At 37.7% G+C, this 16,916-nt stretch overlaps 1 protein-coding gene across 1 annotated transcript in view; it reads left to right on the top strand.

The window, feature by feature from the left end:
* Window positions 1-16,916, top strand: part of LOC129247689 (uncharacterized) — a 58,600-nt gene that overhangs the window by 9,552 nt on the left and 32,132 nt on the right. Inside the window, exon 2 of the mRNA XM_054886928.1 lies at window positions 11,407-11,953. Within this exon, the coding sequence (XP_054742903.1) occupies window positions 11,539-11,953 (415 nt within the window). The 5' untranslated portion in view covers window positions 11,407-11,538. The remainder of the gene's footprint in view (window positions 1-11,406; window positions 11,954-16,916) is intronic.

The raw sequence follows: 16,916 nt of genomic DNA on the forward strand, positions 1-16,916 counted from the left end.
TCTTTATATTTTTTTGTGTGACGCTCTTTTCCAGAAAAAATTGGTATTTTTAGAAACAAATGTAGATAAGATGCCTTGGAGGCATTTAGGCCTATTTCCAAATTGTTCTCTTTGCGCTAAATTGTTTCTATGAGAACTGGAAATACATAAAGAAATATAAAAACAGGGCGTGTAGCGTAGTACACATAACAGAAGTGAAACTTTCAAGGAAGACAAAGAAAGAGGGAGAGACCCGAGAGAGAATGAGGGAGAGAGAGAGAGAGAGAGAGAAAGAATAAATATCTAAATAAATTCACAACATTTGCAGAGAATACAAATAGACAAAATTGACAAAGCACGGAGAAAGGTCGACCGGTGTAGGTAAACGCCGGACACAAACCGTGGCAACAACGCGCACTACTCCGAGCGTTTATCACCGGCACAAAGGTAGCGATTCCAGGACCGCAGCAACGGCACAAATTACCGCAAGGCAATACCAATAAATCCGACGCCGGAAGGAATAGCTCTATATAGTACGCACATCCACTAGCCAGGAAACGGAAATAAGCGTCAAAAAGTAGGCACGAAAAAGAAATTCCAAAAAAATTGGAACCAAAAAACGCCACAAAAGATAGGCACCAAGGAAATATAACTCCAAAAGTAGGCGCCAAAAATATATTTCCAACAACTTTGCACCAACAAACAAGCGCCAAAAAGTAAGCAGTGTTATTTCTCACTAGAAATTAGCAACCAAAAGAAAAAACTAAGGAAAAAAGCCTTAAGTATATATCAGATATATATGTATGAGGTATAGCTCTCTCTCTCCTTTATCGCTACGTTATATCTTTTTTCTCTCTCGCGGAACTAAAATGCCCAAAACGTTGCATGGCCTTGAAATTTTACTCTCCATTCTCGCTCGTCCATCGACGCCTAAGAAATTTCACTTCAAAAATGGTTTCTATGAGAAAATAGAAGATATTTCTATAAATTTTGAAGCTTTTTGTCCGAGCTCGTTGGGAAAGACCTTCTAACTTGCTCCGGTAGCAGATAATTGATTTTCCACTTATCTCTGTTGATAGCTTTTCATGACTATTCATTTAACAAACAAGAAGTTTGAGAGATTGGTTCCACTGTCTCTCAATGGAGTCACACTTTTGATTTATTTCACAAAAGTAAAGTATTTTGGTATAAATTCACATTTTATTTAAATTTCCATATTTAAATTCACGAAGGTTTCTCACAGTGATCTATGTAAAGTCTTAACCGCACCTGACGGAATCAAATACTCATATGATCAGATAAATGGCCTGCTGTACCATCGGGTTTCGGGGAGCAAACTCTCAATAAAAAGAGTAGGGCAACTACTCACCAAACTCTAATGAGTCGGTGCTTCACGTCAGGGCATAAACAACGTTTAAGGCCATAGACTCATTAGAAAAGAATAGGTGGAGAGGCAGAAGCTCAAAATGCAGGCTTATCTAAAGTTATTGATCGCATTTTCTTACTATTTCAAAGCTGCTGCAATGCAAGTCACGTAGCAAGTCTGTTGATGAACGTAACTTATTTTTCCCAGTCATTTATACAAAATGTCCTCATCAGATTTTATAATGGCCGCCGCGCTGTTTTAGCACTGGCTCTCGCTGATGGTGGGAGTAGAGTTCCTTGCCACTTCCGAACGGGAGATTGTTTTTATGAGAAGCGGCTTCATGCAGAGTTGCACTCGACTGTGGATGAATTATTATGACCGACTTGAATTGCGACTATCGAATTAGAATTTTAGTAGTAATTTTTAACAAATTCCATATGCGACTGGTTTTTGAACTTCACAGGGATCCAAATGTAAACCTGGAGTAATCCACGATCGTTGCCAGATCCATAAAAAAAACATATGAAATATATGTGAGGATGCATTTATACTTAAATACAAATTTGTTATATCTCCATTGAAAAATCGTTTATTACACTGTGCAACAAAAATTCACTTTTTTTGTTATCCAGGAAAAATTGTATGTATACCCGTATGCACGTGAAATTAGAGATTTTATGCAGATTTTATTTTTTATAAATTTTTTAACAAATCCCATATGCGGCTGGTTCCTGAACTTCACAGGGATCCAAATGTAAACCTGGAGTAATCCACGATGGTTGCCAGATCCATAAAAAAAAACATATGTAAGGATGCATTTATACTTAAATATAAATTTTTCATATCTTAATACAAAAATCATTTATTACACTGTGCAACAAAAATTCACTTTTTTTGTTATCCAGGAAAAATTGTATTTATACTCGTATGCACGTGAAATTATAGATTTTATCCGGTAATATTGCATACTCAGTTTAAGATTTTCTCATAAAATTAGAATTTTAAAGGAAGAGTTTCAATGGGGAAATCGGAACGAGAGGTATCCATTGCCTATAATTCATTTCTTAGGAGGAGAGTTGAACTATTTTTTTTTTACATTTTTAGAAAGCAACAAGCAGAACAAAGTTAGGTTAAGTTTTACTACATACATACATATACCTTTAAAATATTTTTTTTTTTTTCAAAACATTTTTTTTCAAGACATTAGGAAATTTCAAGGATATTTAAGGATGCATTTTTCAAAGGACAGTATTGTAATACATTTGTCTTGGCGAAAGGTTTAAAAACATATTTTTTAAAAATAGCATGATAAATCCCCTTTCGTTGGATATGCCTCCTAATATCCCAGAGTGCATAGAAGTATTTAAAATAATTTTTTGGCTTGGCGAAAGGTTAAAAAAAATATTTTTTAAAAATAGCATGATAAATCTCCTTTCGTTGGATATGCCTCCTAATATCCCAGAGTGCATAGAAGTATTTAAAATAATTTTTTGAAAATTTCGTTTTCTGAAACTTTTAAGCCGTTCAAAATATTAAATCGATTACAAAATGAGAAACTGAGTATGTAGCATGCCTAGATACATACATATATAACATCTATAATTTTTTCTGGATAACTTTTACTTTTACATTTTTTTTACATTTTTACAACAACAAAAAATGCGGTGCCAGAATGTGCTCATAAATCAGATAAGCACAAAAGCGATTGGCAACTAAAATCTCAGAATACCTACTATAAAGTTTGCTTCAATACTTCAAACGCTGTTTCCATGACTTTCACTCGCAAAACATAAGCCATATAATTTCACCCAAACCTTGAATGGGTCAACTCCACTGTGCGCGCCACTGCCACACGCCAAAGGTGCCTACGTTAGCGCCAGCGCCAGCTATTAAAAATCGGCATTTGCATCTTGGCCAACATAAAGAGCGTTGAGCTGGTCAGGCAAGAGCAGTTAGCAACAACAACTATGTATGTATGTACGTACGCGCCAGAGGCGGCAGCAGGCCGTTAACAGCGTTGTAAAGTGGTCGCTTGCGGCTGTGCCCCAGTTACGGATCTTCGGTTCTGCGACTTCAATTACATACTTGTTGCGTAAGTGAGTTTTGCCCATATGTGGCATGTGGTGGTATGTGGCATGTGGTGCGAGCACACAAGCTGTGAATGCGCGTGTCTGACTAACTAGCGGCGTTTAATGGGAAATTGCAAAACTTGTGCAATTCTGAAAAAAGCGCAAAAAAATACATTCTAAAATTAGTAGCTGGTTGAGTGAGCTTAAAAATTCACTGTTTCGCCAGTGATCGGCTTCCAAGAACGGCAGCCGCAAGTTGGATATGTGAATGCTGTCTTTCTCAGTACTTCACAGTATAAAATATATTATCTACATACATACATACATACATACAAACATTCGTATATACGTAGAAAAAATTATATAAAAAGATTTACGCTCAACAACGTGACAAACGTGAAATTGCCCCCTTTGCTATTTTCCCATGAACTCCTGCAATCTTTACGACAGTGTAAATGATAAGTTTGCTAATTTGTCTAACAAAAACACAAACAAACACATGCAAGTTATATCAAGACAAAAAAAAAACAAATGTAATAGAAAAACGCATTAGTTAGCTTCGCCACCTATGCATTTGTTTATTATAATTTTTCTCTTAATTATGCACATATGTTTGTATGTGTGTAGTGAAAAAACAATTCCATGCAGTAGTTGCTCGTTTACCGGTTGCCACTCTCACTATGAGTACGCGCACTGAGTTGATCAACGGAATTTGGCGCGTCATCACTTTGCATCGCTCTGCTTGACTTTGGTACTCATCGGCGACCTATGAGGTCGGGGATTTACTTCCGATTAGATTACAAACAAATTGATACTTAGAGATTTTTTTTATTGTAATGATGCCATCGGAATGTACGGTGCCTGGGAAAATACAGATAGTGAAAAAAAATCGAATTAGAAAATATTTAGAAAATACACTAAGCTCAAGAACACCTGCATGTATGTGCTTATATGTGTGTGTGTATATGTTTGCTTAGTATTATCAGCGTCTCGCGTTTGTTTACAAACATTTCACGAGCATTTCGAGCACGCGATAAGCAACGGCTAATGTTAGGCAGTCTTCCTGATCTAAATATACACCTACATATACAATGTATTTACAGTGGCTCACATAAGTATTTTACATTTGAAGACGATTAAGTAAATTTTTAAATTTTTATAATTTTTTTCAATTAATTTATGCATTATTTCACAAGTTAACAGTCATATTAGGTTAGGTTGGGTAAATCTGGCTGATTTGAATATATCTCACATGCAGGGTTGCCCATATTCGACGGACCCATCTGGCAACCCTGTATCTTTTGACAGAGACGTCAGATCGCTTAATGACATACCGCGTTGGAAGCGTCAGTCCAAGCAGATTTTTGTCATGAAACAGTAGACGCCACGCGAGCGCTCCCAAATTGTTGAAATGTACATTCAACAAAAGAAGTCAAAAGAAGAAGAAGAAGAACAAAATCATCATGTCCGATGAGGCTCATTTCTTACTGAATGGGACGGTAAACAAGCAAAATTGCGTATTTACGCCACTGAAAATCCTCACGAAATTCAAGAGGTACCTCTTTACGACGAAAAAGTCACTGTTTGGTGCGGCGTTAGTGCGAAAACGATTATTGGGCCGTTTTTCTTCGAAAATGAAGATGGTCAAGCTGTTACCGTCAATCAGGAGCGTTATCGCGATATGATAACCACTTTTGTGATGCCAATTATTCGTGGAAAGCGTATAAGGCAGTTCTGTTTTCAACAAGACGGCGCTCCACCACACACAGCTCGCACCACAATCGATTTTTTGAAGAAATTGTTTCCTCGTCGTTTGATGTCGAAAATGGCGATTTTGACTAGCCGCGTTCGCCCGATTTAACGCTTCTTCTTGTGGGGATATTTAAAATCAAAGGTTTATATAAATAAGCCAAAGACCATAGAAGAGCTCAAGAACAACATCCGTGAGGAAATAGCCGCTATTCCAGCCGAAATGTTAGCTAAAACTATGGAACATGCTGCAAAACGGGCACAATACGCCATACAGGCTCAAGGCGGCCATTTGAGACTGTAGACTACAAGGGTCCGTATGGTTACACAGTTCGTGATACATGTCTTGGCGAGTTCTAATAAACAGCTTAAACTTTTGTCAGCAATACCCTTCATAAATGAAAAGTATACCGATCCCAGGCAGTTATAATGAGTTCTGCTTAGAGCAGGTCAGTGGCGAAGGAAGTGTTCTATCGTACCCCTTTCCTCTTCACATAAGTGACACGCGTCGACCTGGGCCAATCCCATTTTAACTGCGTGATATGGAGTGAGACAATGTCCCGTCAGTACACCAACCAATATTTTACATGCCTTCATTGGGATTGATAAAATAAAGTTGGTTATTTTCACGAGAGGTCGAGGCTTCCCATATAGACTGGGCTTCCAGAGTTAGTTCCTCGTCTAGTTCAGTCTTCAAAACTACGAGTGCGGAATATATGTGCGACGTACTCATCCTAGGCAAGCGGGTGCCCATCTTAGCAAGCTCGTCAACTCTCTCATTTCCCTCTATTCCCTGGTACCCAATAAATTGTGACCTGTGTATTCTCGCAGAGCGCGTCCATTTTGGAACTACAGTATTGCACGCATTCCAAGCTAGTCACTACAACCATTATAATAATTATTGTTTGAGTAGCAACTTGACTATCAAAGAAGATGTTTGTGCGAGTTTCGAGGGGAGCAAATTCCAACACTAACTCAGCTGCTTTGGTTAGAGCATAGACCTCAGCTTTAAATACGCTACAGCGATTACGAAGAATGAAAGACTTTTGGAGATCAAACTGCGTGCAAGGGTCAGCCGGCGCTACTCCTTCCGTCATTTTAGATCCATCTGTAAAGAAACTGTATGCGTGAGGATCAGATTCTAAGCCTTATTGCCAGTCATTCTGATCTATTACAAAATCATGGCTTCTTGCCAAAGTTTACTTTTGGAATAACGCAGTCTGACCTTTCGTTTCTTTCCTGTATGTTACTGTGACGAAAAAGCCTTTGTGGGAATTGTCCAGTCATCCTCAGTCTTAGTACAGACGTTCTGGCTAAATTTCTTACTACTAATTTGATTGGCCGCCGTAGCCGAATGGGTTGGTGCGTGATTACCATTCGGAATTCACAGAGAGGTCGTTGGTTCGAATCTCGGTGAAAGCAAAATTAATAAAAACATTTTTCTAATAGCGGTCGCCCCTCGGCAGGCAATGGCAAACCTCCGAGTGTATTTCTGCCATGAAAAATCTCATAAAAATATCTGCCGTTCGGAGTCGGCTTGAAACTGTAGGTCCCTCCATTTGTGGAACAACATCAAGACGCACACCACAAATAGGAGGAGGAGCTCGGCCAAACACCTAACAGAAGTGTACGCGCCAATTATTTATTTTATAATTTGATTGGATGCCAGTCGAGAAGGCTTTCTATTGCCGCTGTTGGAGTTGTACTCACCCCCAATGCCAATTCGTTGCCGCCTGAACAACGACTAATTGGACGAGTGCGTGAATGCGTGTGAAATGAAAATAAAATTCTGCTGGCGAATACCCGGTGACGAGGCAGCCGCAGTTACTCTCACAATTTTTTTCCTCTCATAGCTAAACAAAAAATCTGGTACGCTATCATCCTTGCGTATACCCAGTGTCAAGGCAGTCGAATATACTCTGACAATTTTGCTACGGATGGCCAAACCTGGTAATCTCTCATCCTTGTTACTCCTGAGCACTCTGCGCACTGACCCATCGGTTACTTGGGTGTTGGGCTTTAGTTTGTCGTTAGTTTTTGGGGTCAATCTATATGTATGTAATTTTCGCAATATTATTTTAATATTTGGCATTCATCTCTGATTACCAACAACTTGCATCGCCCATCATTTGTGATACAAATGTATTTCGTAGATTTTCCTTCATTATGAAGATATAAAAAAATTATTTTTCAGCTCTAGCTATTTATTTACCCATTAACTACGGAAATTTTAAATTTGTAAAAAACAAAGAACTTTGAAAATACTTTTGTGAGCTACTGTATGTGCATAGTATGTATGTAAGCTCATATGACGGCTGCACCGTATCTTGTAGCACGCGTCGAAACCGACGTTGTTGGCTGACGGAAAAATAGTCCTATAAATAATTGTTGCATATATTTGTCGAATTTGAAATATGTAAAGGGTGGTTAACGAAACAATGGCTCTTTTGCGCGAAAATTTTGATGGCCGAATAATCTCACGACGCGGCGATGTCAATTGTCCGCCAAGATTATGTGATTTGACACCGTTGGACTTCTTTATTTGGGGTTATTTGAAAGAAAAGGTGTACGTCGATAAGCCAGCAACAATTCAAGAGCTAAAGAATGAGATAATTCGGCACATTAACGGCATAGAACCTCAATTATGTCTCACCGTCATCGAAAATTTGGACCATCGGATGGAGGTGTGCCGCCGAGGCCGTGGTGGCCATTTGGCCGATATTTTGTTCCATAATTCATTGAGCCATATCAATATTATCATAATAAAGAGAAATGACAATAATTTCCTAAATAATTTGCATTTTATTCAAGATCAACACCGGCCCTTGAAACTTAACCACCCTTTATTTGTAAACAAACTTCACGCGTATAATAATAATAAGCAAACATAATCACAAATTTCAATATTATATGCAAGTATGTATGTATATATGAGTATGAGTATGTACAGCAGTGATTTGTTTTGACAGCTATCACAGGTCAATGGCGTCTACTTTGATAGGTGCTCAGTGCGTAGAAAATCTTCAATGTAGTAAAATGAGTTCGATTTCGCACTAAAATAATTGAAATCAACTACGAAACTAATGGACCTTAAAATACTGCATTTCGCGAATAAATATTTCCGGTTATTATTAGGACTATTTTTTTATTTTTTAATTTCCGAGCAAGTTTTAGGCAATTGCGCACATGAACGAAATGTCCTCTCAATAGAGCGCAAAAAACACTGGAATACAACAACACTAACTCTTGCTCAAAACAAAAAGTCAGAGTTAGTTTTTGTTGTTAAATGTAATTTTTTATTCCTCTTCTTCTTACAACAATTGAACACTCAATTTGAGAGTTTTTACAGTTTTTACCCAAGAATGATAGAAAGATGATTGCGCCCATCAGAGAGTGCGTGACGTCTCGTTTTTCCGCGTTGTGCAGTATTGCCAACCATTTGCTTTTCGCAATAAATGTAGTGCTTTTTTATACCGAAAATGCTAAAATTTTGAGGTTTCATGTTTGTTTCTTTTTTTTTTTAATTTAAAGCTAACGAAACTTTAAGTTAAAAAAACTGAGCAGATTTTAGTGCTAATGAAAATTAGTTGGTTCTTATAAAATTTGATATTTCGAAAGTGTGAATTAAATTTTTTGCTCCTCTAAAGGTTATGCAAGAATATTAAATGTCCCTCTCTCAACCCTTCTTAAGATTGAACACCTTTTTACATTTTTTAAAAGGCGTTTGAATTTACTGAATGCGGATTAAAACCATAGAGGTGTAATCGTTTCGTCCGGCCATCAATCCTTAGTGGGGCATAGTTCATCAAGAGGTGTATTCATTGCAAAAATAAGCAAACAATTACCAGAAAATACTAAAAAAACCATAACGACATTTTACAAAAAGAGAACCTTATCTAATTACATAACCTCAAATATAGCAAAAAAGTCGTTCTCTTAACAAAAGAGTTTCGCTTAACAAAAAAAACTCATAAATTAAATGCTTATGTACAGCATAACACATTTATTAAAAAAATAAACGCACATTCTAAAGACAATATCAATAAAAATTTGGTGTTTTATTTTCTTTAAATGGGCATTTTACTGCGTTTTTATATCCAAAGCCAGGCAACACTGCAGTAGCGAGAGAGAGATTTGACTGCAAAAAGCAGAAGAACACCAACAACACCTGCAATCGCGGGCAATGCCACCAGATGTTAAAAAAAGTAAAGCTAAATAAAACTGAGTGAATTATTGAACTTATTTTAAAAAAATTTATATTATATTTTACAAAATTATAAGCATTACTTTTAATTAGAACAGGCTAGAAAAATGCATGAAGAAAGAACTAAAACTCTGAGAATAAATAACAAAAAAAAGCGCTAAATCAAGTTACGAAAATGGTGCTAAAATCATGTAACTCGTTGTCAATTACTCTCTCAAAAAGGCTCTCACCAGCCTGAAAATCAACAAAAGCAACACAAAGTGGGACATTTCGTGCACACGCGGATTTACTCAGGCGAGCAAAAATAAAACACGGACATATTGTGAAGTTTTTGTTGTTGAAAAAATAAAGAACTCATACAACTGCACAGATTTCTCTCTTCAGAATAATTAAAAAAAAAAAAATAAATAATTGGCGCGTACACCTCTGTTAGGTGTTTGGCCGAGCTCCTCCTCCTATTTGTGGTGTGCGTCTTGATGTTGTTCCACAAATGGAGGGACCTACAGTTTCAAGCCGACTCCGAACGGCAGATATTTTATTTATGAGGAGCTTTTTCATGGCAGAAATACACTCGGAGGTTTGCCATTGCCTGCCGAGGGGCGACCGCTATTAGAAAAATGTTTTTATTAGTTTTGCTTTCAGAATAATTAGTGTTTTTAAATATGAAACACTCGTATCGATATCTATAGGTAGGCATGCAAACAAACAAATATTCATCTTAACACATATATAAGGTGGCACAAAATTAATCACCCTATCGGAATTAAACAGCTGCAGTATACAAACAGGCACGCAATAGATCGCGTAAAAGTCAAAATAAAGATTTCCAACATTCAAAATAATTTTTTTTATTGTATTTAGTAAAAAAGTTATACAAAAACAAAATTGGATGATTAATTTTGCGCCATCGTGTACATACATATGTATATACTTATGTATATAAACATCAAAAAGAAGCGCTTCAACAGAACATTCATGGCGACAAATCAAATTTCTTGCATTAAATAAACCTAACTTTAACTTCTTTGTAGGAGCCCTTGGTTTGTCCGAGGAACCACGGAAAAAAATATATATACAGATAAGATACGGTAGGAAAGGGTTGCGCTCCTTTTTTATTACCAAAATGTATATGAATAAGAAAATTAAGACACCCATTACATATTCTGTTATTGAAGTTTTTTAATAAACCCTTGAAACTCGCCAACTTGCAACAGTAAAAGAATAAAAGCAAAGCCAAATAATTAAGCCGTATAAATGTTGATATGAATGTGTGTGTGTGCGTGTGTGTGTGTGCCCACACTGCATATTTTATCCCAGAATATGGCATACTTATGTATGTATGTATCTACCTTATACATGTAAGTATGTGTGTGTAAAATTATTATTCATAAAAGTTGATGATTTAAAGACCACTGCAACGAACTCTAAAGTGCGGCCTTGAGCTTTGCGAACTGTCAGCAAAGCGCGGTCACGCATAAATAAAATAGCATATAATTTTAAATATGTATGTATGTATATAAAAACCCACTAAATGTGCCATCCTGTATATTTACCTTTCTCTTTTAATTTTGAATGCTCATTTTTTCCGCTTTTTATTTTTAGTTTTATTTACTTTGCCTTTCGCACAACTTGTTTGCAAATTTGTTTATAGCTGGTTTATTACTTAATTACTGATTTCATAGCTTTGACAAGCGTAAAATTAACAAAATCACATGTGTCAAATGACAAAAGCCAGCAACTTATTTTAATTGCACACAGAAATTCACATATAGTTTTATGTATGTATTTGTGTATGTATGTATGTGTATATAGAAATAAATTTTGAAAAATCCAGCAGCTCTCATTCTTGCTGTTTGTACAGTTGAGTGCAATTATTTTCAGAATTATTTAGACAATTGTTTCATCAAAACAATGCGTGCACATACCTACACACACCCATATAATGTATGCATGTAAATATTGAATTTAAAAATATTTGACTCCTATAATCCCTTAACTTATTAAATATATGTATGTATTTATTCTTTCATTAATTACAGAGCAAGCGTGCAGCCGTTTATTGCACATTTAACAAATTATTGAGAATTAAAATATTTTATAAACAAACTCACGAACACACACAGCACAAACAAACAAGCAAACTAACAAAAAAGACAATAGGGCATACAAAAATGTGTGCCAGTGTCATAAATCAAATTAACACCGAATGCGTTAGCAGCAGCAACAAAAACAAAACAGTCATTAACACAGCCAGCTGTGACGTCATGGACAACAGCAACAATAACAGTCACATGCTTGCCAGCAGGCGCTGCCACCGTCGGCGCTATGAGTTCACTGCCACAACACGCTCCGCTGCCCACTCATCGCTGCCGTCATCGTCGTCGCGGTCAACTTCGCTGCTGCTGCTCCCGCTGCTACTAATCGCCGCCTCTGTATTGCTGTGCGCTCCAAAACCGGCTAATGCAGTCGCCACAATGGCTAGTGCTAACAACAAAGGTGCGCGCGAATCTATCAGCAACAGCAGCGTATATGAAAAAGCTGCAAATGTCACAGCTGCGGAAACAACAACAATAACAACAACAAGTGGTGAGTGTATTTTTGTTTTGTTTACATTTTGAAGAATCTGGCTCATCAATTCACTAATACGCATTCTTTGCGAGACCATCACATCAATGGGGCCTATCTTGAAACTTCCCCCCTGCCATTATACATATACATGCGTATGTGCATATGCATGTATGTTTGACTTACTATATTATCGCTACGCTTAACGCTCGATTTTGTGCTTTGTCATTAACATACAAAGATTTCTGCTAAATACATATGTATGTATGTATGTAAGAACAATGAAAGTTGTAAATTCTGTGTTTTGTTTGGGTTTTTCAAAGTGTTTTGGGTACGAGTGATTTTTTGAAAGGTTTCGCCATTCTCTGGGTCTTTTTGTGAAGATAATTTGTCCGAAAGCAATTAAGTTAGCGAGACAAAATAACCAGCAGATATTCGCATATGTATATGTATGTATGTATCTATTTATAAACAAGCCTCAAGGGTAGAAGAAGATTTGTAGAAGTAAAAATGTATGCTAATTTTTTATATAATATAATAATATAAATCAATCTAAAGGGTGTGACATTAATTGGCTTTTTAATAAACCGCTTATTATTTTAATACTGACAATTATTCCGTGGTCATATCTCGAGGGAAGTTTAGAATAACACTTAAAGAATGTTTCGCAATACCGAAATTGAATGGCATATTTGTAATAATTAGTTGTAACTAATATCCATCATCAAATAATTATATTGTGTTTCAAAATAATAAAAGTGTTTCTAATACTGAATCACTAAAAAATATTATGACTAAGTAATATATTTCTTGGGGATTAGGGAACTGAAGGTTAATGATATAGGGTAGGCCATGTAAAATTTGCTTTTTGAATCGGCTATAAAAAAAAACTAATCAATATTTTTTTAAACTTTTTTATTTTTTTTATTTTTTATTTTGAAGATTGAGCATTGTCATTTATGAATGAAAAATAATATCGTTCAAATGACTGCCACGACTGGCTTTACAGTAGACCATTCGATCAACCCAATTTTTAAGCACATTTTCGATTGTTTGGACTTCAATTTCATGAATGGCAACTTCGATTTTGTGTTTTAAAGCATCAATCGTCTCTGGATGGTTCGCATAGCATTTGTCCTTAACGGCTCACCACAAAAACTAGTCCAACGGGCTTAAATCACAGCTCCGAGGCGGCCAATTGATATCGGAATTTCGGCTGATTATTCGGTTTAAGTGTAACTTTGGCAGTGTGACAAGTTGCACCGTCCTGTTGAAACCAAATGTCGTCCATGTCATCCTCTTCAATTTTTGGAAACAACACGTTGAGCATGTCACGGTAACGCTCACCATTTACTGTAACCGCGGCTCCTCCCTCATTTTCGAAAAGAATGGCCCGATGATGCCGCCAGACCAAAAACCGCACCAAACAGTGACTCGTTGTGGATGCGTTTGCTTCTCTACAGTAACGTGTGTATTTTCTGAGCCCCAAATCCGACAATTTTGCTTATTGACGTAGCCACCGATGTGAAAATCAGAAAAGAAGAAGAAGACTGACCACTTTGGAAATAGGTTTTCAATATTTCCCAATTTTGTTTAAGCGTATAAGTAAAAAGCAAACGCTATATAGCCCACCCTGTACATCTTTACTTAGTTAACAGGACATTTTGTTCACTAAAATAATAATGATTAAGTGCTATAATAAAGGGTGGTTAAGTTTCAAGGGTCGGTGTTGATTTTGAATAAAATTTTTTTAGGAATTATTGTCATTTCTCTTTATTATGATAATATTGGTATGGCTCAATTACGTATAAAATAAAATATCGGCCAAATGGCTACCACGGCCTCGGCGACACACCTCCATCCGATGGTCCAAATTTTCGATGACGCTGAGACATAATTGAGTTCTATGCCGTTAATGTGCCAAATTATCTCATCCTTTAGCTTTTGAATTGTTGATGGCTTATCGATTTACACCTTTTCTTTCAAATAACCCCAAATAAAGAAGTCCAACGGTGTCAAATCACATTATCTTGGCGGTCAATTGGCATCGCCGCGTCGTGAGATTATTCGGCCATCAAATTTTTCGCGCAAAAGAGCCATTGTTTCGTTAGCTGTGTGGCAAGTGGCACCGTCCTGTTGAAACCTGTTCACTCCGCTTTATTTTAGTAACTGACTTCAATTTTGAACATAGAAAATGACATGACAATATGAATTTGTATACACACATGTTAATATGTATGTACTACAGAGTCGCATTGCAATCGGATTTATTTTCAACACCCTTCCTCAATGTGAATCTGTTTAGATTAAAATTTTACAGTAATTAATATAAATTTAATAATTTTACAAAGTTAGAGTGCTTTGTTTTCGACAAATTCTTAGTTAGTACATCAGCTATCATGTTCTCAGTTGAAATGTATCTTAATTCTATATCGCCATTCTGAACAAGCTCTCGGACGAAGTGTTTTCTGATGTTGATGTGCTTTGATCTTGCATGGTATACTGGATGGATTTTTAGCTAAGCTTTGGGCGCTGAGATTGTCACCATATATAACAATTGGTGTATTAGCTTTACCACAGCCAATCTCAATTATTAAGCGTCTCAAATACAACGCTTTCTTCGCAGCTGACGACAATGCCATGTACTCAGCCTCCGTGCTACTCCCTGTTTCTCGGACTTCCACGAAATTGGTCCACCGGCCAGAAAAAACACATATCCGGTGTATGATCTGCGATTGCTTATATCACCGCTCCAGTCCGCATCTACGAATCCTTCAAGCGCCTGCCCACATGCGCGATAATTCAACTTCAGATCTATTGTGGCTGCTAGGTACCACATTACATGCTTCACACCTGCGACATGTTCCCTATGTGGGTTCTTGTTCCTCTGTGCCAACTGTACAGCTGAATGATAAATATCTGGTCTGGAAGTCAAAGCTAGCCACATTAACTCGCCGATCGCTGATTGATATGCCGTTGGATCTTCTACCTCGCATCTTTCGCTGTCACATGCTACTTGATACCCTGCATCTAATGGCGTTGCTGCGACCCTACATTGCTGCATGCTGTGACGCTGTAGCATATCTTTGATATAAAGTGATTGGTTCATCGATATGTCGCCTAAATCGCCATCGCGCTGTATCTGCATACCCCTAGAACATCTGCAATTGACCCTTGTCGACGCATTCAAACTTTGTTGAAATCATCGACTTGATTTGTATCAAATCTGTCTTCTTCTGGCACGCTACAAATCATCTACATAAATTAGAATTAAACAAAGACTACCTTTCATGTCCTGCTTATACAAGCATGGCTCGTTTTGGCACTGAGTGAACCCAATTTCAACTAGCGCTGCATTCAGCTCGGAGTTCCACTCCCTTCCTGCTTGTTTTAAACCATAAATCCCCTTGTTCAACCTCAATACTCTTCCGGGACAGGTCTTGTCTGCATACCCCTCCGGCTGATTCATATAGACTACATACGTCTTTTAACTCGCTATTACAAATGTCCTGCTGTACAAACGTCCATTTGATGCAGGTGCAGTTTCAGTTCAACAGAAAGCGCAAGAATTAAGCGTATTGTTTCATACCGACACACCGGTGAGAATGTTTCATCATAGTTCAAGCCGAACTTTTGCGACCACCCTTTAGCTACCAAACGTGCTTTATGGCTTTTAACATCACCAACTTCGCTTCTCTTGACTGTGTAAACCCATTTACAGCCAATCGCCTTCTGGCCTTTGGGTAAGTCTGTCAGCGTCCACGTACCATTCGCAACCAGTGCCTCATATTCTGCGTCCATGGCTGCCTGCCAATATGAACCGTGCTTACTGCCACATGCTTCACCAAATGTTTGCGGCAACTGTATCTCTTTAGCTTGTACTGCGTGGATGATATTGCAATCCTTCTTTGGACGTCCTGGCATACCAGTTCGAATTAATTTCGGTCTGCCCGGTCCGATCTTCACGCCTTGCTTGTGTACCAGTTCTGACTCTTCGGCGCTGGCGTATTCATCACTACCCATACTATCACTGAACGAATCTGCCTGCTGATCATCGTCATCACTATATGGAAGTAGCTTCACTCTATCATGGCCTAGTGTATCAGCTGTTGAATTTTCTGCTGGAAAATTGAATACAATCTGGTCATCATTTTGGGCTGCGTGTAGAGGCTCATCAAACAAAACATCACGTTTTTCTACGATTTGGTGTTTTTCTTTATCGTAGAGCCTGTACGCTTTTGATACTAACGAATATCCTACCAGACGGTACTCTTTTCCTTTCGCCTGAAATTTGCTGTGATGCGTCTTGTCCAAACCAACAACCACTGACCCGAATATACGCATATTCTGCACATTCGGCTTTCTGCCACTCCACGCTTTGAACGGTATCATACCAACTGAGGCTGTAGTTGGCGATCTGTTTCTAATATAACCCGCTGTCTGTACTGCCTCTACCCACAGAAACTCGGGCATATTAGAATGCACTAGCAAACTTCTCGCCATCTCAACAAGAGTGCGATTTGCTCGTTCTGCTACGCCATTCTGTTGGGGGCTATACGGCACAGTTAGTTGACGCGTTATGCCATGCTGCTTCAAAAAATCGTCAAAACGCTTATTGACGTATTCTCGTCCGTTATCGCTACGTATCACTTTAATTTTTCGTCCAGTCTGACGGTCTACCATATTTTTCAAAGACCTCGTCCTTTGAATTGAGAAAAAATGTAAATACATATGCGACGAGACATATCGTCGATGAAAGTTAAAAAATAAGCTGACCCACCAAGAGAACGCTTCTCAAACGAACCACAAACATCAGTATGCACGAATTCCAAGTAGTTGCGTTGCTCGATTTTCTGACGCTGTCGAAAATGGTTGAGTGTGTATTTTACACTTCATACACGTCCTACACTGTGACTTGTCTGAAAAATCTACGTTATCTATGCCAAGCACCATCATATTTTTGGTGAGCTTCATGAGGCTGCCA

Source organism: Anastrepha obliqua, chromosome 5 (genome assembly GCF_027943255.1).
Source record: "Anastrepha obliqua isolate idAnaObli1 chromosome 5, idAnaObli1_1.0, whole genome shotgun sequence".
Taxonomy (NCBI): Eukaryota; Metazoa; Arthropoda; class Insecta; order Diptera; family Tephritidae; genus Anastrepha; species Anastrepha obliqua.